At 43.7% G+C, this 24,307-nt stretch overlaps 1 protein-coding gene across 1 annotated transcript in view; it reads right to left on the minus strand.

Annotated features, from left to right (window-relative positions):
• Positions 1–24,307, minus strand: part of lrpprc (leucine-rich pentatricopeptide repeat containing) — a 77,696-nt gene that overhangs the window by 33,933 nt on the left and 19,456 nt on the right. The window contains exons 18-25 of the mRNA XM_033613125.2: positions 23,235–23,312; positions 22,903–22,974; positions 21,933–22,046; positions 21,684–21,814; positions 21,304–21,389; positions 12,647–12,854; positions 6,697–6,821; positions 3,774–3,880 (exon numbers count right to left, since the gene is read on the minus strand). Of these exons, the coding sequence (XP_033469016.1) occupies positions 3,774–3,880; positions 6,697–6,821; positions 12,647–12,854; positions 21,304–21,389; positions 21,684–21,814; positions 21,933–22,046; positions 22,903–22,974; positions 23,235–23,312 (921 nt within the window). The remainder of the gene's footprint in view (positions 1–3,773; positions 3,881–6,696; positions 6,822–12,646; positions 12,855–21,303; positions 21,390–21,683; positions 21,815–21,932; positions 22,047–22,902; positions 22,975–23,234; positions 23,313–24,307) is intronic.

Here is a 24,307-nt window from a genome sequence, read left to right on the forward strand (position 1 = left end):
GGGAGGAAGAACCTGATGGACGCATTTAATGTTGATTTTGCGCTTTAGATTTTACCAGAAGTCAGTTCAAGACTGTGACCGTCTGGGGTTGGATCACTCAGCTTTCCAAAGCTGCGCTCTTCCAGTCCCTTTACAATGAATGATTGCTCTGCGGCTTTATGCAACGGGATCTTTACAGTCAGTTATTGGCGAAGTAGTTCATGTCAGCCACAAGTGTCATACTTAAGGTGTTTTGTGCAACTGGCCCCAGATACATTCCTCATGAACTAAAAGAAAAAAAGAATAGCGGAATCAGATTTACAGTCGTTTTACTCAAAACACAGCTTCCACGCTATCTGCATGGTACTGTTTTCAAAATCCTGCTATGCTATGCTATGCGACAACTACCCTTACATAGCCACATCTCTCTCCACACTTTGTTTTAGCACTGTGCATAAAAACCCACCTCCAAACCAGCTACCTACACGCCAATACATCTTTTAATGTTTTATGTGGCATTTTCTTTTGCAGGAATTTAGACATATTAATGCCAATTCCCTCCCAACACTATTTTGCTCTGTCGTTGCATCCTGGGCTTAACACCGCCCATGATGATTGTGATTGGTTTAAAAAAATGTTAACAACCAAAAGTGTTTTTCCCCGTCTGCAGAATTAAGATAGGTTCAGACAAAAATATCTCACACTGTGCCTTGCTATGCGAGACTACACTGTGCCAAGTAAGTAGGTTAACATAAATGACCCTCATGACCTCACAAAAAAAAAAAAAAAAAATCAGATTCAACAATAGCTTCATCGCCAAGGCCATCACAGAACTAAACAAAACTCAAAAACAGCAGTGACATGTAAATGTGTAAGTATCTGTGGGGTATGTGTATATGTCGGGTTGGCACTCAAGATGTATGGAAGCGTGAAGAAAACTTTCCTAATTGGACAAATAAACTAATCTAATGTAGAATTTCTAAAATCGTACCCATAGTCCTGAATGTGATTGACTGCTCTTGTTTTACATCATTATAAATTGAATAGCTTTGGTTTGACAGAGAGTTGGACAAAAACGTCACACCTTCGGCTCTGGGAAATTGTTTTTACAAATTGTCAGTCTATTACTATTAATACTATAACACTGCATCGAATACTACTATAACTTATAGTTTACAGTGTACTACAGCATCCTATTTGGTGTTAATACATTATACTGTCTCACCACATCATAAACTATGTTAAATTTCTATTTTGCTTTAATACAGACAACACTAAATATCATTATTCAGTTAAAGTATACAGTATTTTGGTGTACACTTTCTACATATTTACTAAACTAATCTTTATTTCTCTAGAACTTAATTCTGTCCTTGCGCTGCTGCAATGTCTGAATTTGAAATGGATCGATACAGGCTTATCTTATCTTTTAAAGACTAAACAATTAAGAAAAACAATAAAATAAAAACATTTGAGTCCATAGTCACCGTTCAATCAAAACTGTGGAATTTGTGGAATTCTGACACTTCACACACTGAACAATAGCCATCACATGTAGAAAGAGCCATATAATTAAATGTCTTCATGGGTTCAAGGTCATAATTTGAGAAATGTTGTTGTTTGTTTTCTGTTATTGAGGGGAAGATGCGACAGTTGTCGCAGTGAATCCCTGGGTAAGCACAATAGCTAACGTTCTGCTGTGAATGCTACAGCTGGGTCTGTTGAAGATGCTCCATCCATACACACAAGATCTGCAGCTTCACCTTCACTCTGTGTGTCCATGACAAACCAAACTCACCAGATGGGGGTGAGGCAGCTGAGCTTTTTGTCTCTCTAACCTACATCTTCCCTCTGACATCAAGGACAACATGTACATTTACAAGGCATCAACAATCGCACCCCCCCCCCGGCATGTAGCTGACTCTCTGTTATAAGTAGGATAACAGCAATACAATCTAGCAGAAGGGGAATGAGAGCCACAATAACATTTCGATAATATTTAAGAGGGTTTGGAAATCCTCAAGAGGGACAAATCCCTCTTTTAGTGCACACCAGGACACGAGAGTGAGCGGCGTCAGAGCGAGGGAGTTAAGGTATTTTCCCCCTCAGTTTTGTTCTCATCCTGATCAGACAACATAATGGCCTTGTTCTCTTTCCTCCCATGTCAGGCTCATCCCTCTTTTCGTTTGTTCATCAATCTCTCTGTCCCACCATCCAGTCCCCGACCGCCCGTCCCGATTTATCCATGTGAAAATCGCTTCTCATCTGTCCGCTCTGCCTCTCTCTTTTTCTCACACTAATCTACAGGGCTTATAGCAGGACTTAAGACGACAAAGATATAAATATACACAAAATATTCAGGTCAGATGAGCCACAATAACAACAAGAGTATGGCTTTTACATCATGTGTGTCCTCTGTGGCTCCTGACAGTCGTGCAGATGTCATCCTGACTTTTGTTCTCCTATTTTGTTGTCAGGTAGCAGCCAGGAAAATCAAATACAAATACCTGTCTTCCACTCATGTAGGAGTTCTCAGTCCTGTGAAATCAGGCCCCATCATTGTTCATTATTTACACTATTTATGCTGTTCATTAAATGATCAGTTATCCCTCTACTTGTAAAAATTTGCTCCCCCAGATCATCTGAACTTGTTGTCATGTATGTGTATGTGTATGGTTACAACAGTTCAGAAATCAAAATCTGACCAAGCGTTTGCTGCTCAACAGCTGCTCTGTGCTATAGACATATGATATGATTGCTTTGTCACTCAGGAAGTAGTCCGATTTCTTTCCGTTAAAACTGGTGAAATAACACTGACAGAGATTGTTCTCATAATAATTAATAGTAATAGGAGTTAACTTGTGTCTTGTAGAAGTTAATTTAATCTGCAGTTAAGTGTGTAGTTACTTTAATCTGCAGTTAAGTGTGTGAATCGCACATCGGAAACACTGAGAATTTCGTCGGTGTTTAGGTTTGGGCAACAGGACAACTTGGTTATGGTTAGGAAGAGACTGTGGCTGGCGTTAGTCAAGTGCGGCGACTCACAAAATGGGTTAGCAATTGGGTTTTGGCAACAAAACTGCATGGTTATGTCTAGGAACAGATTGCGGATGTTACCAAAAACACCTGGCTTTGAATGCAACACACGCGTCAGGGAATGTGGCAATGTGTCGCCAAAAAAACAACAGCTGGGTTCTAGAGCAACAAAAGCTGCAACCAATGTTTGTTTTTGATGCCACTCTCCTGGTTCAAAGTCTGTGGTTTGTTGGACCCATCAACCTCCAGTTGTGCCCATCCTGAGCGGACTGTCAGGTTCTTGAAACTATGTTCGTTGCTCTGAGCTTAATAATGATGCTGATGGATTTACACTGGAATTTTTGGACAGCATGGTCCATCTCACACAGACACAGCACGTCACAATAATGATGCTGAATGCACAGGGGCGTCGATGGCTTAGTGGATAGACCAGACGACCCATGTACAAGGCTGTTGTCACAGCGGCCCTGGTTCGAGTCCAGCCTGTGGCCCTTTGCTGCATGTCATCCCCCCTCTCTCTCTCTCTCTCCCCCCTTTCACACTTGGCTGTCCTGTCCATTAAAGGCAAAATGCCCAAAAAAAGATGCTGAATGCACTGCCCAAGCAGCGCATTCTGACCCTTTGGAAATGAGACCAGGCTGGTTTATACATGTCACTTTATAAAAACTAGGATACACAAAACCCAGGAAGAAGCAATGTCAGAATATCCTACCTGGCTCCCAAAGTTCCTTTGTGATTAAGTGTGTGTGTGTGTTTACCTCAATAATCTTGCGAGCCTCACGGAAGCGGCCTGTCTGCAGGAATGCAAAGAACAGATCATACAGCATGGTCATCTCTCCTCGCTCTCGACTCAGAAAGTCCATGGCTGAGGGGAGAGACAGAGACGCAGACAGCGAGACAGAGACGGGGTTAACAGAGCAGAGAAAGGCTGTGAATAAAATGCCTGCAAGGTGAACAAACACACCGCACACTTCATCTTTTTCCTTCTGATTCCATTATTTGGCACAATGTGCCAGGCACAAAGCAGCCGTATCAACTCTGCTCTCAAACAAACACACACACACACACAAGCGCACACAGGTCCCGAATGAAAGCCTAAGCTCTGATGGTAAACTTGCTAAAGCGCTCTGCTCAGCGTTACGTACTATCTCCGTCCAGCAGCTTCAGGACAGGTACCACACACACACACACACACACACACACACACACACACACACACACACACACAGCAAACTTTCAGTTATCCAAATGGACCTGCATATTCAGCAAAGCAGAAGAAAGAATAATCCCTCTCCCTTTACTTGCTCTCATCTGAAGTCAACAGAGAGAACTTTAATCATTAAGGAATTGATTCATGGTCTAAATCTAAATGTAGACACATTTGCAGACAAGTTTCAGAATCAGTGGACTAAAGTAAAGTCACATTTTCTGGGTGCAAATCCTAATTTAAGGTTTTGGTGTAAACCTTCAATGCATTGGCTCATTAATAGCATTAATTAATTCACTTGTCTTTCTCCACCATCCTGTAGATTTCACCATAACAGAGACCTCCAGGTTAAAAGCATGTTCTGTGATGACCTTTTCTTGTTTCAAAGTAGTTGAGCGGTTGCTATGGTTGCCAGGACCTCACAAAACCCCCACATTTTACTTTTCTGTTGATGCTTGAACTCAAACCAAGGTCAGACATGTGAGTCAAGATCTTTTGACAAGCAATGTTTTAAAGTGTTTTGGAGTGCTGAAGGCCGGTCTGCTGGAAGTCTGCACATTTTGGTTCCAGTACATTTCTGCTTTTTTTTTCTGGTGGTGTATTTTATTTTAAGGTGACTATCCATGCACTGTAACAGCACGGGTCCATAGGAGCGTGGCGTGGCACAGCAGGCTATGGCACTCAACATGCACTCACGATGCCGTCAGGTTGAGTTTGACTCAAGGTTTAGGTCATCCCTCTCTCCTGCTGTATGTGAAGGAGTGGGAGACAGAACCATTTGTTACTCCCATAACCACTGGTAAGCTGGCACTGGTGTACACGCTGGCCTTTGTCAGACAATCATTGTAAAAGTCATTTTGTTTTTTGAGGGTGCAGCGCCCGACTGTGAGGGTCTGTCACCTTTCCGGGGGGTCAGAGACGAGGGTGGGAGGGAAGGGTGGATGAGGGAGTGGGTGAAAGGGGAGGGAAGGAGGTGGAGAGGTGCTCCACTGCACGGTTTCAACCTTTACGCACTCCAGAGCCACTTGCCCCCCGCGGCACATTGAACTTGACCTGTTCACCGCTCCGCTGTCGACATACAGAGAGAACGCTCAAAACGTGATCGTCGGACGTGCTTCACCACGACCCCGGTCTGAACCTTTCTCACTCTCCTGTCCTCTTACACACTCTTGGAGTTGTCGCCACTTGTTACGTGAAGGTTTAATGCAAACACTGCTCGGGCACTTTGGATCAGCTTTGCCGTACACAGAAATGAATAATAGAGGGTTTGAGTTAATCAGCAGAAACACAAAGTATAAAAGAATATTAGAATATATTTCTGAGAAGCAGTGACCGTGTTTACAGCCACTCTTTATTAGGACATGATAAACCTTTAACAAAATGTGATGTTTGTGCATTTTTAAATAAAACATGGCTCTGGGGCACCAATGTGGCTTAGGAGTTTTAGGTGCTGACAATGAACCCCAGCATCCCCTGTTTAAATCCAACTGGTGACCTTTGTCTTTGCTGACCTTTGTTTTATCACTCTTTCTTGATCCTGTAATTTCCTGACATTTCTTCATGAGCCCTTTTACACAGAGATCCCTCGATACTGCCGCAACAAAGACTCTTTCTTACGCTGCCTTTGCTTTATTACAAAGAACCAAACTAATCTAACTTGAGTTCTATTTTTTATTATTGTTGTTTCACATAAAGGGAGACTGGAAATTAGGAATTTCACTGTATGGTGTAAACCACTGTGGTTTTAACTGTGCTTATGACAATAAACTTGACAATAGGCCTTGATGTTCAGCACCACAGCGTCAGCCTCAAGTGTGACATGACAAACTTGGCGGCTGATCTTGCCCTCTGTTCGGCCTGTGAGGAGCTCCTGGACCTCATTTTGCATGACCCAATTTGCATTTTCAGTTGCTGTTCTTCTTCTTTGAATTAGCTGCTAACTACTATTAGCTGCTTTTTAAATCTTCCAGTGGTGGCTCACCACTTGGCGCATCATCAAAATGTCACACCTGCCCCATCCTGCTGGGTGTCCCTTGTATATACATGTCAATCAGCACTGCTCCTATCTCCACAGTTGGCTCTAAGGCAGAACATCTCTGTCACTCCATTCTGTGGCCCTAAGTTTTACACAGAACGGCGAGGCGGAATAATGGTGTGACGTTCCCCTTGAACAGGCAGTGTAAAAGGGGGCTATGGTTCAATTAAATTATCTGGGTAACGTGGGGATGCTGCAGGAACTGTAGTTTTCGTTGACCAGTCTGTGAAATTCAAAATTTCAAGAACTCCAAGTGAAGTATTTAAATTGCTTATTTTGCAAAAGTATCTCATTTAGAATAGCAAAAATTAAAAAAAAATATTGGTAAACCTCAGAGGGTAGAACCAGCAAATGCTTGACTTTTCTTTTTGTGTGGTAAACTATGGAAATTATTAAGCAACAGATTAATGGATCACAAAGAGATGAGAAAATGTGTCACTTTTCTGCAGCAGTTGTGTGTCTCCTTTCTCCACCAGTTGAACAAGGATGTCATGGATGCGAGGAAGCAGGTTGTAGAGCTTGTGACACTCCATTGCTGCCTCTAGAGCTCCAGGCAGGTCCCTTCTGCAAGCATGCAAGCACGTGACCACACACACACACACACGCGCACACACACACACACACACACACAAAAATACAAAGAAGGAGAACAGAGAGCAAGTTAGATGTCAGGTCTGTCCAATCAGATATGTACAGGATTGTGTCTGCAGAGAATAGAGAGTGTATCATGGGGTGTTAACCCTGTGACCTCCTTTTCAAGCACTGTGACCCTCCGCAACAATACAGGCCTTTGATTTCATGACAGCACAACTGCAGGTGATGAAGCCTTTTGGCCCCAATACATCATTCTCACACAATCAGGCACACTCTCACACACCTGTCGGCGAGGGGCTAATGTCTCTCTGGACAGGCTTTTAGAGGAGAAGCAATGCAACAGACAAAAGGACTCGACTGATCTTTACCCTCTCTGCCCAGCTCCTCTTGCACCTTCCAACTTCTCTTGCTTTCTCCTCCTTTGTCCTCTCCAACCCTCTTTAACCTCCCCTCATTTCCTCTTCTCTCATTTCCCTTTTCCACCTGATCCTCTCTCCTCCTTCCTCCCTTCCTTCTCTTCTTCCCCACACCGTGCTGCTTTTGATTTCACGCTGTCAGCTCTCGCTCCCCATCCGATGACCTCGCCCCCCAGCTGAGCAATTTAGCAGAAATATGGCAACAACATTAGAGACCCCCACCACCACCGGCTTGCTCCCTTCGTCTCATGTCATCCTTTTCTTGCTCAATCTATCCTCCTGTCCTCCCTCGCTTGGCCCGTCCCTCCCGAACAAACAAAAGAGCGCGAGCGGGAGGATGAGTGCGCCTGATGGAGTGATAACGAGAAAAGTAGAGAGACGGAGACAGCAAAAGGAAGTGAGAGAACGTGAAGCTGAGAGAAGGGGGAGGGAGAGAGACCACTTCAATCCCCTCTATTGTGACAGCGCTGCCATCAATCTGTTGATTGGGTAATTACCATGTCAATCACGCAGAGGTCAAAGCAGATAGGGCACCTATGGGGGGAGGTAGTAAGTGAATGAGAAACAGACAGATGGACAGAGCGTGAGAGGGAACAGGTATAATTTCTGAAGTGTTTTCTCCTCTAATCAATTAGACAAGTGGGTAAGAGAAATATGCCCAAAAAGACCAACAACCCGGAAAAAACAACAACAAAAAAAACAGGAAATGGTGTGACCTTGAGTTCGGCTTCTGTGAGGCCACAGCAAAAGAGTGCGATGGAGGGGAGGAGGAATGGAGTGATTAAGGTTGGAAGGTAAAGAGGTCCACTAATTGAAATGAAGAGGGACAACATTATTCAGCAGTGCCAGTCAAGAGGCTGTTCAACCGCACAACAGTCTGATTGAACAACTCAGAAGAGAGACTAAGAGATTTTTGAAAACGGGAGAAAGTACGGAGACAGACTCTGACCGAGGGAGTGGGGCGGGTGCGGTCCTGGGTGCGCAATTTACCCCAAAAATGAGACAAGGACGAGAAGAAAACTGCAGAATTAACGTAACAATTACCTCAACTGTTGTGGTGCAGTGTGGCTTTTTACACTTGAGCCGTTTCTACATGTGAAGCCAAGTCGTGTTGGTGGATGTTTCAGCCTGTCTATCTGTCCACCTCATTTTTTCCTCCCTCACACTCCTCCACACCTACTTATAATCCCTCCATCCTAATGAGACATCTTAAAAAAACATCCCATCACTCTTGGCAAAAAAAAGGGCCTGGCGTTGCAATTACACCCCCTCTGCCTTCCTCCCCTCTCCCCCTCTCTCCGCCCACCGATCCACCCCAAAAAAGAGCTAAGGATGTCGAAAGATGGATAATTTCCCCTAGGTACAATTTAACTGTCACTTTGCGTTGCCATTTACTGCGGCGCACAGCCCTGTTAATGTCCTCAACTTTGCATGTCAGCCACTTTCCAGCCAATTAAGCCCTGAAAAAAAAGGCAGAGCGCTTTGCTCAGTGGAAACCTGAAGGATTAGACAAGGAAGCTCATTTTGCCTCATCTCACTCCCCCTCCTTATTTCTCTCCCTCTCCGTCCCCCTCTTTTGTTCGGAGGAGATCGGCAGGCCTGTTATCAAGCCACTGTCCTTGCGTGGGGGAGGACGAGGTGTCTGTGTCTCGAAACGCAAATGAGACTGCGATCATGACACCACTAGCCCGCTGTTACATCGGTCGAAGAATGGCACTTACTAATGTTTATGTCAGCCACACAGGTGAGTGATCACATGATGCAGTTACCGAAGCCTACATCACTGGGAGAGTGTGTGTGTGTGTGTGTGTGTGTGTGTGTGTGTGTGTTTATTGATTATTTTGGCCCCTTTCCCATTGGACAAAAAAAAAACACTAACACCCACAAACATCTGGCTTTTGTATTTAATGGGGAAGGTTACAATCAGCATTCATTACCAGGACAAATGACTCTGCAATAGTCCTTTGTATTTATTGGCTCCAATCAGCAATAATGGAAATATGATACCAGGTTGGACATGCTAATTCTCACCCCTTTTCCAGTGTTGTGAAATGATGCGCAACCACAAAGTACTATCCATCTCCATCCAAGCACTGCTCGAACATTGTTCAAAGTTAGCACAGAGTTTGAGAGAGAGACTTAACAAGTAACAGAAGCAGAAGTAACCAACGTACACTTTCACTGGCCTCCATGCTGCTTTCTACTGTTTACTAAACCTGTTTCACAGCGTGTCCATGACGCTGATCGTGGCATTCCAGACACATTCGTCTACTGCAGACCAGCGTAGATGGTTCTGATCTACTGCCGATGGTCGGTCTAGCCTATCACCTATTTTTAGCGTGTTTCCCCGCACACATGCACTAATTTTGTGGGAAAAGGGTGTTAGAGACAGTTAATCCAGGTGAAAATTACATACAACCTGATAATGTCGATATGGCACGGCTACATTAGCATTAATCTGGAGTTTTGTTTTTGGCAACCTGACCAATGTAAGTTCAATATCTTTTAGCTATGTTTTGGTCTCCTCCAATCCCTGAGGGAAATATCTGTCTCTTGAAATGCTGAGCACTCAACTGTGTTAACCAGCTAACTGTTAACTTTGTTCGCCTGCTATTGGTGCTGGATAGGTGATGTACAGTGAGTTTATTAGAAATTCTTAGCTGAAACCAGTCGTCTCAAAAGCAATGAGCTGAAAGAGGCTAAAGGCGCCCCTTAGCGGCTGCTTCTATTTATCTACTAAAGATGTCTTTGTCTTTTCAACTGTGCTCATCAGCTATGGGATGCTCTCCTCTCATTTTAGGCCTCAATCAAAATCCATGAACACAAGACAGAAAATAGTGGAAGTGGATGAGGTACGTTTTCCTCCAAGCCACTCATCTCCCATCAGCTCTCTAACCCCCCCCTCCCAGCTCCTCCTCCTCTCCCGCCACCGTTTCTCTGTCTTATCACACATGTCCTGCCAGCTCTTCATTTTGTTGGACTCATTAGCATTTCCTGTCGCTAATCACTTCCATGAGGATGTGGCAATCTGGGCTAGCGTAGTAGCAGGTTAGCGCACACAACACTGAGCGGATGGGCATGAAGGCTAACGGGGCGGCGCATATGATGGGCTGTCAAGGGCTAATCTGCCGGAGAAGTGTTCATTAAGTCATTAGCGCTGACGCAGCGATGAGACGGGTGCAGGCGGGAGTGATGCCTGCTTTGTCCTCTTTTATCGCTCCCCCCCCCCCCCCCCCCCCCCTCCTCCCCCCCGACTGTCTGTTTGTCCCCTGACTGACGGAATGAAGAGGTGGGGACGATTGGATTAAGATAAAAGATGAAAAACAGAGGAGAGGAGAGCGAGGAGATAGATTCAGCTGGAGCGCAAAAGTCAAGTGCTGTGGTACTCAAACCTGCCCCGAGGCCTGGCCGAACCACTGCTCTAACCACATGTTCAATCCGCTTTACAACACTTCACACTTCTTATGCATCTTCACAAGAGACAAAGTTATAGAACGATTCAGTTCCCTAAAGCCTTTTAACACAAAGGGTTTCATGACAGAACGAAGAGGGACGCATCCTGTCTCTTGTCATTTTCTTGATGCCGATGAAAAGCAAAGCTGTTCATAGTTACAACTCTGGCTTCATTTATTAATCTGCTGTTATTCACCAAACCATTTTCAAGACTATTCATGGCCTGAATTTTGTATGAATTCACAATTGTGAAATTCTGGGCCGATAACTTCTTTAAAATAAAAAATTAGCTGATAGCATTGTTGCTGTTCTTCTTTAAACAACTGTATTTATTCAATTTCTCACCAAAAACTAAATTTTACAAGATTACATTTTAACACATCATGATAACGTTATAATTTACCTTCGCCCAACACTAGTTTTTTGACATTTTCTATTGTTGACGGGACGCTGTTTGTTTCGAGCCCTGCTTTTTAGCTTGTGCAAAACTGATGCGACAGAAGAAGTATCACCGCTGCCATTGGTGCATGTCCTCTTATTTGCAGATCGATTGATGGTCAACAAGGCGAATATCGGCCGATACTGATGTGCTGCCAATAAGTTGGTGCAATAAATTATCTCACTCCAGCAGGGAGGAGGCTAAAATAAAAGTTGGTAAAGAGAGAAAATGAGAAGAAATATGTTGCTGCTGTTGTTCAGAGAAGCTAAACTCTCTCAACAACAATCTACCCTATGCTCAGGTGAAGTGGACCACAAACTCATTTTATCTGCACATCAGGCTCTACCTTTAATTTGTTGACTATTTCAGAGCCTTGACAACCAGCCAGCTAAAATACCAGCAGTTAGCTTAGCTTGTTCACTTGTGTTCATTAGTGTGTGTTCACTGCGGTATCATTTGGAGGAATTACAACTGGCACTTGATTTGTGAGCAGGGCTACGGTAAGCTGGTGTGTGCGAGTGTGTGTGTGTGTGTGTGTGTGTTTTGGCTGCTGTTGATGACCCAGGAGTAAATTAGCCTGCTAATCTCACAGAGGCAGTGATTAACGAGTGAACCTGGAAACTCTGTTGGTGCCAGAGACCAGACTTACAGCAAAACAAACAGCGGCAGGGGAGCACCGGTGTGTGTGAGCATCTGAGCACATGTGTGTGGGTGCACAAGCTTCTACCTCTGCTGCAGCATGTACACTAGAGGTAAACAGTGTGTATGAAAGCATGTGCAGGGTGTGTGTGTGTGTGTGTGTAGCCCCTGACGGTGCACTGCGTGGCTGTGGTAAATCCAGCAATTAGTGCTCTGTACATAATTAACATGCTAATGAGTTGATCTACTTAAAAGCCGCTCTGACAAATAGAACACACACATACGCTGAATAACACACATATACTGAATAGAGTCGAGGGGTGGGGCAATACCGGTGACCCCAGTGTTTGGTAACGATCATTTGCATGTTTGCATTATGGGAAGAAGCATCGATGGCCATCTCTCGCCCACACGTACACACTTACACCTCTGAGTGTAGCAGTGGGTGTTTCAGGGGATCAGGGGTGGGGGCTCATGGGAGAGGTTGCAGCTGGCGAATCCTCTAACAAACAAAACCTGGCTCTAACACACATACACACATAAATGAGCAATTTCCACATCCTCTCTCTGTCTGAATCGCTGACCCAGAATGTAACCTCAGCTATGATCATAGGGAGGGATGAGTGACTCATTGAGACACACATACATACACACACCTGGCAACTGGATTTGGCAGATGAAGACACAAATCTGAAAACAAAAGTGAGCTGGCTGGTGAGCGGAGAACTTCGGCCATAGAAATAAAACATACCATAACACCAATTGATGTTTAAAATCCGTGTCTACGTGGGCAAAGTGTGTTTGGCTGTGGTTTTGTGATTTGTAACACCGTTAAGAGTTTGTTTTACCTTTCCAGGTAGGCACCAACAAGGGGCGAGCAGAGATTCGCTGAGGGCTTGGTCAGTCCGAGGGTGAAGATGGTGTCCTGTAGGCGTCGGATGGTGTCGGGGCCGCCCTTGGTCACCAAAGAGTTTAAGGTGTGGAAGAGCAGGGAGACAGCCGAGTTATCCAACACCACCTCCTTCGCCTTCATCTCCTTCAGGATGTCCACTGCCTCTGTGATGGAGGGAACGAGAGGTAAAGTAAGATCAGTCTCAACATATGTGATGCTCGGTGAGACTCTCGATCAAACGATGAAGAGACGGTGGGAGTGATTTAGAGGTGAAGACGAAAGGATGAATGAAAAGAACAAAAGACAAGGAGATAAAGAGATAACGCAGGGGATAGAGAGTGAGAGGTGGGCAGAGCTTGGCTGGGAGAAGAGTAGGGTGTGTGAATATGATAAAAGGCCCCTTTAGCTAATTCCATGTGGGGAAAACAAACCCATATTAAAACAGCATTTTGTGCCCAGCGGGGATGCAAATCCAACCCCGTATAATGCCAACTCTGCGCTAATTGCTACTTGCGGTTTTCTAAACGAGACTACAATTACCGGACCCCTACAATGGAGGCCGGCTTTTTGCCGTGGCCATGTGGAAAGCACTTGGGGGGCTAAATTATAGGTATGTGGCGACAAGGGCCCGCCGTGGCCCCAGTGAGACCTCGGTAAGCGGGCTGAGGGGTGGATCAGTTTGGTCAAGTCCAGCCGGTAATGGAGGGCTTTTTACCGGGCCACGCGCCCATCTGGCCAACACTAGGGGCTAAATGGTGAAAAAGGGAGCATGTGTGTATATGTGGTGTATCAGGGTAAGGTAATTAAGATGCGTTTACTGTCTATTTAGACAGCTGCTAATGGGCTGACAGCGATACAGCCGCTCTCCACCACAGATACTAATCTATACAGCGTGACCAAGAGGAGGGGAGGAGATGGAGAGATGCAGAGACACAGAATACATTTGAATAATGTGTATTTAGCCGGTCCTCCAACTGCAGGGCAACATGAGCACCTTGCTTAAAATTCACCCGACAAATATCTCCTTACGTTGGTGAAAGACTGAAGCGCACACAAACACAGAAAAGCAAATAAAGTTAAAGTGAACAAACGTGGGTCTAATGATACTAACACCTACATAGCTGGTAATATAACAAACCCTTTAAAATAGGAGTGTCACTCTCTACTGGGAGCACACACACACACACACACACACACACACACACACACACACACACTGACACACACACACACACTTGTGGGCTGAGGGACAGGGCCACTGGTGAGTGCTTTGGCATCCTAATTTCAGTCTGTCTCTCCATCTCTCCACCTCTCTGTGCCAGTTGTTATGGCGATGGGAACCAAAGGCTGTCACAGATTTAATGGGACAGGGGAAAATAGAGGGAGGAGGGAGGGAGGAGACACGGCTAAACAGGGAAGGGGGGGGGGGGTACAGGGAGGACAATGAGAGGGGGGGTGAGGCTTGTCAGAGGGATAAGTTTGGTTTGCTGGAGGAGGGCTTGACAGGAGTGGAAAAAAGAAAAAAGGCAAACCGTGAAGTTCTCTGTCACTCGTATGATGACGCATCACACTTACATCGCCACTATAACATAGATTTCTGCAGGAAAATATCTGTACATTCAGAAAGTAGCTGCTTCAGTGGCTCGCACCAGGATGTCGCCATGTTGCCATCACAACAATTAACACAAATTCAACTAATCCCATTGAATTCTGCACGACACTGCAATTTTGTCCACAGTTTCCAACGAATCACCGAACTCTCTTCCTTGTTTCCGGCTGTGAAGATTCAAACGTGCAACATGAATGGCTCACATTTACCCACAAAAATTACTGCTAAGGGCGGTGCAAGGCAACTCCCTGATGATATGCATGAAAGTGAGGGGCGCTTTGATAGAAGCGTGCCTGCCTGTCTGCGTGACAAACTCTGCATGCGTGTGTTCTCATACACTTGACGAAGAAAACAGTTAAGGAAAAAAAGTCTTGAATAAAATGTTAAAACATGATGTGAAACCTTCATTCTGCCTTTTTTGGTGCGGTAATTTAGGACACGTTGAACAGTGTGGTTTTATTCTCACATGAACAATTTGTCCAGTTATTAATGAGTCAATCATGAATCAATTTTCACCTGTTCATGCTGCTTTGATGATGCATGAAGCCTACGAAATCCAGGAGGAACTACTTTTGCCTCTACTATTTTGTAATTTGGTTGATTACTGTATTGGCTTCACAGGAAAAAATTTGCAGCTACTTCACAGCAAAACAGCTCTCATAGAGGACGTATACGGCCATGGCCCTGAGAGCATCTGCTGGAGTTCATCAGACCCTAAAGTGTAAGTTAACTCAATTTAACCTACAGGAGTAAGCAGCAGTGTTGCTGCCGCTGAGGAGATAAATTCTCAATGTTTGGAAAAGTGTAGGGATGTCCTGATCCGATCTCAAACATGAATATCGGGGTAGATCAAAACATTTTTTAACTGATCGAGGCTAGCTATATTGAGCTATACGGAGCCAGATCAGAGTCTCTGTTTTACGTCAGCTGTCACACACGTTATTTTTCTTGCATTGCTTTCATGCACAGCAATGCCGACGATACTCGTTTGTGATCTATGGTGCATGGTGTTTCACCGCAGACACTCACAACGCCACTGCAAGTGCAATTTCAAGGGTTTAAATTTATTAATGTAATCCGTGCAAAAGATGTGCAGATGAAATCTGTCTGCAGTCATTAGTTTAAGGTCCACACGGTTTAATATACTCGCCGTCATACTGCGTTTGGCCATGTTGTCGTGCTAGTTTGCTGTCTCTGTCAGGTAGCGATCTGTCAGTCACTCACTCTGCAGCAGGAAACGGCACTTCAAAATAAAAGCTATGTGCCAGATATTCTGTACTTCAAAGTAAAGTGTGTTTTTTTACAAATTTGACATGTTTGCGATCCACTTGTGGTCCATTCAGACCCACTTTTGGACCTCGACTAAGGATAGACCGATACATCGGCTGGCCGATATACCGGGCCGATATTTGAGTTTTTTACTTGTATCGGCATCGGCCGATACGCGCGTGGGTTCGCGGATTTATTTTTCCCTGGCACTTTTTTTCATTTGAAAGTATGTGGTTAAGTTGACCAAAGCTGTTGAATCCTACTGTGTACAGTAGTTGTTGTTTTATTTATGCTTCAGCTTAAATATTTGTTTATTTTATAAAGACATTACTGGAAGATTTAAGATCACTGAACTCTTTTTTTTATTTGAATGTATAATAATAATAATAATAATAATAATAATAATAATAATATTCTACCTGTTCTACCTCAACTTTCCATCTTTTTTTAGTATTTTTACTGTTCAATAAATGTTTATTTTAAACTTGAGACCTGTAATATTTGTTATCATTGTGTCATTTTTTTTTATGTAAATTGAGGGAGCAAAAGCAGTATCGGCCCCAAATATCGTCTCAAGAAAATCGGCAGTCCATAATCGGTCATCGGCTGAGGGTGATGGAAAAAAATTGGTATCGGCATCGGCCCTAAAAAATCCCTATCAGCCTATCCCTAACCTCGACCAACCAGTTGGGAACCACTGGTATATAGTATATAGTACATTGTAATAGTAGTTTAAAAAGACATCAAGGAACAGCTTGATGCAGGGATTTTTCCTCCTTAATTGCATTCCAGAGCTGTTGCAGAGATATTAAGTTGGCAAACATATACATTGGATTGATTTTAATAACTTTAAAGTATTTTGAAGCATGCAGTGTGCAGCTGAATTAAGTAGGAAAAAAGAAGTATCAAATCAGGACTCAATATTAAATGACTCAGATCAGGATCAGCGGCAGAAAAACTTGACCGGGACATCCCTAGAAAAGTCTCACAACTTCTACTGTAAATAGCCTGGACAGAGGTAATTCCTCCGTGGTCCCAAAACCGAGCACTTTCAGGAGCCTGTCATTAGAGCGGACGTCTGAGTATGTGACTGGAAAACAGAATTAAGTAACCGGTGCTGTTATTCTGCTGCCAATACAGTGGGGTTGATGTCCACTTGTACTTGAGCCATTAGTGTAAACACAGATAAGAGAGTCACAAACTAAAGAGGATAAGTGTCTCTTTTAAACAAAAGCACAAACAGCTTCTGACATAAAAACACAAAGATGCAGTGAAGATCAATCTGCTCACAGATGGTATCAGCATTAAACAATTGCCCTATAATGATCTGACCTACTGTCACGTCTGTACTGTTTATCACTTCATATGCAACTTATTCTCGCTTTGTGACTCTCTGTGTCTCTCTCCATGTCTACCTCCCTCCCTCCCTCCCTCCATCCACACCTCTCTCCATCACTCTCTGACAGACCCGCTAATCACTGAGACCAATGGCTTGGAGTTGATCTGCCCAAATGGAGCTACACTAGCTAACATCCCTCCGTCCTACGTCCAACCCCACCTCCCCTCGCCCTCCCCTGCCATCTCTCCCTTTATCCGTCCGTTTAGCCAGTATGCATATCCATCAGCTCAGCCGAGCATCGTGGCCAGCAAAGCGAGCCAGACCCCACACACACACACTGACACACACACATCAAGAGATGGGGAGGCAGACAGGCCAGGTAAACAAACATCACACAGCCCAATGGACCATCTAATGTTCCATGACTTGACTGCTAGTGACACACACACACACTCACACTTACACACAGGCAACACGAGTCCAGGATCACCTAAAGCCAGAACAAGTTGTCTTTACCAAAGTGGGAGGATGGACAGACGGAGGCTGAGGGGCAAGGGCAGGTCAAAGAGACGCTTGGTGATAGAGGAGAGGTGTATTTAAAAAATGGAGGGAGAGAAGTGGAGGTAGAAGGAGGTAAGTGGGGTGTTCAGGCCTGTGGTGATACGTATGGCAGGTTCACTGGGTCGCAGGAACCATAGATTACAGGATGCACTCACTCAGGGAGGGATGCACAAGGATGGGTGATATGGAGAAAATATCATGATATTGTTTTGTACCAAATACCTCGATATTTATATTTTGATGATATTGTAGAGTTAAATGATGGTGCTTTAAGATGCAGCCTTCAAAACCAGGAAAAGAAAACACTTACAATGTTATGACAGCCAAAATCTAAGACGATATCTAGTCACATATAAGATCAAAATAATAAATATATTGCCACACCCTAGGATATACAAAAAAGTGATCTAATGATACACTGTTTGTACCAGCATGCTGTTTTTAAGTTAAAAGACATTTTAAGCCAAAACTGGTTAAAAAAATATTTTCTGCATTTTTAGAAGCAGCTTATAATTTTTTTAAATTACATTTTTGTTAGCGAAGAACACTGGATTTTATACAATTTGTTTTCCACTGCCTTCAAATGTGTGAAATTATAGTTTTAATTTAATACTAATAACCAGCATCTTTAAGTTTAGTACTTGGGAGTGGGAACAATTACTGAATCCCAACACAGATGAACAATAGTTAATCTACACCTGAACCTGTTTAATTAATTTACTTTGTGTAAATTTAATAGAAACATTTATGCATATTGTGTCTGCCAAGAGGTTAAAGTTGATACCAAAAAAGCTTATGGATGTCAAATTAGTTGTTACTAAGTGATCCCTAAACTGAATTCAACTCACAGCTTTGTGTTTAAGTCGAACTGTTACCATACGATCTGGGTAATTAATAACAAAGACACTATTCACAGTAAAACAGAAACAAGTCAATCATCATGTCAAGTATCACTGATACGGATTGCAGCAATGAGGTGGATGTATTATGTTAATTTTAAAGGGATTCACACAGTTTAACACCTCTTCCAACTGTGGCAGATGGAGCAATGTGTGCACATATATTTATGAGCGACAACAACATTCAGGAAGATTATCAAACCCAGAGTGAGCCTAAGTAACGGCTTGCTGTTGCTCTGACAAAAAGGTTAAAAGTGCCCGAAGCTTCGCCAAAGCAGAGCCATGGCGAGTCGCTGAGCCTGTTTGCTGACGCACGGAGCAGGTTAGGATATTTTCACTGGGAAACACTGCAACTATCTGATGTTCACTCGCTTGTTCGCATCGTGTCCAGAAAAGAATTGCTGTAAGGGGGGCATGACTGAAGGGGCTGCAGCCTAATATAGGGTGGGATGGTGAGATCAGCACTTAGCAACTAACAGGTACATATTATGATTTCAAGGAGAAGCTGGAACACAGTCTTTTTATGTCAAAGTCTTTTGTACTTTTTATGTACAGTTTCTGAGGTTAGATGATGAAGGTGAGCTTAACACAAATGTTGATGCCTCAGTGCTTATAGTGCTTAACAGGCATGTACAGTGTGTGTGTGTGTAAATGAGTTCTCTGTACAGATAAGTAGGAATGGACATTTTAAGTAATTTCCTTATTCAGTTACTTGAATTTATTAGTACTCACTTACTCACAAAAATGAATCTAAAATAAGAATAGGGTCTGAAATTAGCACCCAAACAAAAGTGTGTGTGAATATTCCAAACATCACTTTTACGCCTGGTCACCATTCTGCCTGTAACCTTAGATCAAGTGATGTCTGATGGAGCACAAACTGAATGCGTGAAATTCATGCCTATCCCTATTACATTAATGGCTAACATGGAAGCTGTACGTTACCTAACAGTGTTGGTATTGTTTCTGCACCCAGATCTTCTAGGAAAAACCCCACACACAAATAGAGAGATGGACGGTTAGACAGATGGATAGATGGACAGATATGAAGACAGATGTGAAGATGGAGGAAGTAATTATAAAGAACAGTAAGAGAGTAATGGTGGAAGGGAGGCGGCATAAGGATAAAGTCAAAAGGATGAAGTGAGGTAAAAACAAAGTTGCCTGGTGAGGTGGGAGGCTTTGAACCAAGGGCAAAAACAACAAAGCCATTAGAGAGGGTGAGAAATAAAGCAAGATGCCAGGAGACATGATCTTCAGCCGGGCCTGGTGTGTGCTGGGAGCCGGGCGGACCAGCGTCTGGGTGGGGACAGGCTAACATCAAGGTTAGCCATGTGTGCTAATGTGGCTGACAAGCGTCCCCTCCATATGCACACTCTGGCTAATGGCAAATGCGTTAGGGCTGCCTATACACACCCCAAACACACACACACACACACAGGCAGACACACCAACCGCCGTGCCCACCAAATGCCTTTTGCTTGAATTCACATGCAAATTTGCGTGGCGCGGCATGTGTGTGTGAGTGTGTGTGTGAAATGCTCAAGCACTTCGGCGGACATGATCTGCCATTAGCATCAAGGCGGATTTCAATAATTCTGGAAAAATACACACAGTCCTGTAATTTTCCCCCTCTCTCATTTCTCACTGACGCGGATATGTGTGTGAGGGGGGGTGAGAATGAGAGAATGACACGCTTCAAGACAGAGTGGGGGAGAGAGGGTCAGGTAGAGAGACAGAGATGAAGACAGAGGGAAAGAGAGCGGAGGGGAGGAGAGGCGAGGACAGACAAGGGAAACATTTTGCCTGTCATTGTGTGCAAAAAGCAGAGCGGCAAAACTGATGGTAATTGGGTCTTCGATGGGCTGAAGGAAACCCACCGTAGCATTCTGAAAATGGCCGGCTAATGTGGTTTGAGGGAGGGAGAAAGACAGATTGTGACAGAGTTGGTGACACACACACACACACACACACACACACAAGCTCAACCACACACACTTACATCTGAAGGCCTTTTTACTGTCAGAGAAAGAGTGGTGAGGGACTAAGTGCGGTGGGATTAGTCTGTTAATCAATTGTCACAAAGTTACGAACAATCTTTATATTCGATTTAAATCCCTCAAACAAAAATGCTGATGAATGTATTTCAGTTTGCGACAAAATAAGCAGTTTGGAAAAGTTGTGTTGGCTCTGACAAGTTTTCATGTGCATTTTTTTAAATAGAAAATGACACTTAAAGAAAAAGTGTGTAAGATTTAGTGGGATCTAGTGGCGACAACTGCGGATTGCAACCAGCTGAAACTTCTCCTGGTTAGAATTCCTTCAGTGTTCATTGTTCAGAGGTCTCTTCCTCTCCAAAACAAACAGACCAGGTGCCATCACCTGTGGCGACCACAATGCATCAGGGTTGTAGTCTGTTCTGTTGTGGCCGTGTCTTCAAGGAGCTGTTATTAACTGACTTTTTATCCAGTGTTCAGCCACATTTAATTAAACACTTTTTAGATCTTGGTTGTTCTTAACTATATGCCTTAACCAGATGAAGGATGTTAGTTATCAGACGTCTGGATCTGAAGTTATCAGAGAAACAAGCTGAGCAAATTTCAGCATCAGCTCTGCGCCAGCCCCTGCCGTGCTGAACAGCATCGGAGAAAGACTGATTTTTTTAATGTTTTCAGCAGTTTAAATCACAGGGTCTGTTTGTTTTGGAGAGGAAGAGTTCTCTGCGGATAATTCGGCTCCTGTTAAAAACCTCCTGAACAATGAACACTGAAGGAATTCTGACTGGGAGAAACTGGCTGCAATGATGGCATTGTTGCGTCTTTCGTTACTGCTTTGATTGAGAGACCCTAGCAGCAGAAAATCCCATATCGTATGTTAAATGGGCTCAAAAATTAATGGCAAAAATAACCATTAGTGGCAGCCCTAGATGAACTTACCCTCCACTTTGTCATTCTTGGCAAAGGTCCTGACCAGTGAGAGGTATTTACTGGTATCCAGCACTGTTGATGAGTCCTTACGATCTCTAAAAACAGAGAGCGTGAGAGACGGGTGAGATTAATGTATTCCACTTACAGTAATGCAACTCATCTATTGTACGCTCTCCTGTTGGACTTCAGTCTGACGAGGTGTTGAGTGAAGAGAAGGAAACAAGGGAGGAAGGGAGAGTTTCCTGTGTTCTAGCCAGTCAACAGAGCGGCTGGCCTCTGCATTAATGTCTCCCCTAATACCACTCAAGTTAAACTTTAATGGCCTGCTGCTGGTCGCGGCGCTACCTTGTGTGTGCGTTGCAAATTTGTATGTATCCTGCTTCACTCACATTTCCCTCTTCAGGTTGAGCGCCTCCTCCGCATTGTCGTGGCGACAGCACAGGCTGATGAGGTGCGCGTAGCTGCCGACTGACATCTCCTCCTTGTACTGCTGCTTCAGCTCAAGGGCGCGCTGCAGGTTCTGATCAGATAACAAAACTCTCAGAAAAAAAAAAACAAGGCTCTCTGAACTAAGACACACAGACAAAGCAGCTAATTTCAAGAAAAGGAAATGACTGAGGCATCCAAACAAATCCTACCTCCTCAATGCAGAGAGCATATATGGTTTGTTTGAGAATAAGGCTGACTGGTTGGTTCTCTGCTTTCAGTTCGGCCAATTTGCTCTCAAGTGTTAGCACCTTATCCTCATTTTTCTGATGGAGATAAAAAGGTGTTACAAAAACGTACATCACCAAACACATACATACATGAGCCTATTCTAATAGACACAAAATACATCTTACGCATGCACACCTGTCTCCACAGTAGAGTTCTGTTTTAAGTGTAAACTACCCAAATTATCTTACAAAATTACACACGCCTTCAAAGCCCAGACACACCAAACTGACATCAGAGAGCAAGTGGTGATGAAGGCCTCACATCGCCTGTGTGTCAGCCAAAGAATGTGCTTCAACATGCTGCGTAGACTACTGACAGCCAACTAGCACATACGTTCGAGTACGTAGTACGATGTAGTCTGTATTTGTCATTCAAAAAGAGAAACTGGAAGATCGACAGGATCGCACAAACATTTTTCCTTTCCTGCTAAACAGCTCAATCAAACATATTCTTCCCAAATATTACAAGTTTGTTTTGATCTCACGCTCTCCGAGTCGTTTGTTTGCTTTCCTCACTTCTGTTTCTCTTCTCGTGCGTCAGCTCCGCCACCTACTCAACATTTTAAGTCAGCTGACGAGGGCTGACTAGTGCCAATGGTGCAGGACATACCGCAAAAACTAGGGCGACAAATGCCCACCAACAGCCCGTCACTGACCAACATTTGACTATCAGCCTGGTGTGTCAGGGCCGTTAAAGGAAATTATTAGATATTAGATTATATGCTCTATTAAATCTTTTTTTTCCAATTATATTGAGATTCGAAGTTAAAGCAAAGTCAAAGCAATACAAACTGTCTTAAAGATAAACATGTACATCAAAATGAATTGTGTTGCATCTCATAGCATTTTTCCACACAACTTTTCACTCTCTCTTTCACACTGTCCTACTTACAGGGACGTGGAAAACAGCTGGCATAGAGCCATCGGCCAGTTTGTCTTTGGGGTCCACCAAGAGGATCACATCCTGACACACACACACACACACACACACACACACACACACACATCACACAGAGTTAACATATGACATTTACATCATTAGGACAACTATAAGAACAGTACAGACAACATTAACAGTACAAATATGTCTTCATGTTGTGCCTTTGCCTGCTGAGTGTGTGACTCTACCGGTGCAGGTGACTCTTAAAAATCTTAGAGTTCAATGATAAAGTCACTTCAATGGGAACAATGTGACAGTAACAGACCAGAGATCAGGCGCTCTACCTTGATGAGCTCTGGCATGTGGTAGGACTCCAGAAGGTTCCTGATGCCTCTGTAGATGTTCAGGGGAATGGTTATGTTCTGCAGAGAAACAAGAGGGAGGGAGGATAAGGTCAAAGGTTGAGAGCTGAAGGGGAACACCACCTTTGCAGAACATTAGGATGTCACAGTAAAGCTGACCTTTGACCTGTTGCATATAAAACGCCATCATTTCATGAGTTTATTCTTTAAGATATTTATGTCAAAATTAGAGTGTGAATTCTGGAGCTTCGGCCAGAAACATATTTCGTTAGGTCACAGTGGCATTTTCAGTTCACTGATGAGCGCAAGTAGACGTTTGGGTGTTATTGAGATATCGGGTACATGAGAACTGGACAGGCGGACAGAAAGACAACCCGAAAACATAATGCCTCCAGCCATGGCTGTCTGGTAGCCCTGGCCTTTAAATGTGTATTTAAGACTTAAGACTTAAAAGATACTACTGTTGATGAAGAACTCACTAAAACAAACATCAGTCCCTACTTGATAAAAGTTCCTGAGTGCTTATTGACAACTGAAGGTTCTCAGTGTCTATAAACTCCACAGCGTCCTGAGTAACACGATGAAAGATATAATTTTACGTGACATTTTTGATTATTTTGGGACTTTTCTTTGACTCTAAAAACGTTCCACATTGGACCAGAAAGCTATTTTACTGAACTTCAAACAGCCAGTTAAGACGTGACCTTTGACCCAAAGTGTAAAACATGATTTAATCTTCCACGACATGTCTGGATGTCCCAGCTCAAACCACTCTTCAGAAATGGAGCGCCGGGAGGAGGTCATGTGTTCCGTAGTGTGTGTGTGTGTGTGTGTGTGTGTGTGTGTGTGTGTGTATTGTGAGTGTGTGTGTATTGTGAATAATCCGAGTGTGATTACACACTGCAAATCATCTCAGATCAGAGTGTATAAGCTCCTTTAAAGCAGGAAGGTTATAAATTAACTGGATATTGTATATTATACCCTTTTTCCACCAAAATTAGCGCGAGTACGCAGGTCTTTGTAGGAAGCAGCATGACGGCCAGTCAAAAAGTTCT

This window comes from Epinephelus lanceolatus, chromosome 17, assembly GCF_041903045.1.
Source record: "Epinephelus lanceolatus isolate andai-2023 chromosome 17, ASM4190304v1, whole genome shotgun sequence".
In the NCBI taxonomy this organism is placed as follows: domain Eukaryota; kingdom Metazoa; phylum Chordata; class Actinopteri; order Perciformes; family Serranidae; genus Epinephelus; species Epinephelus lanceolatus.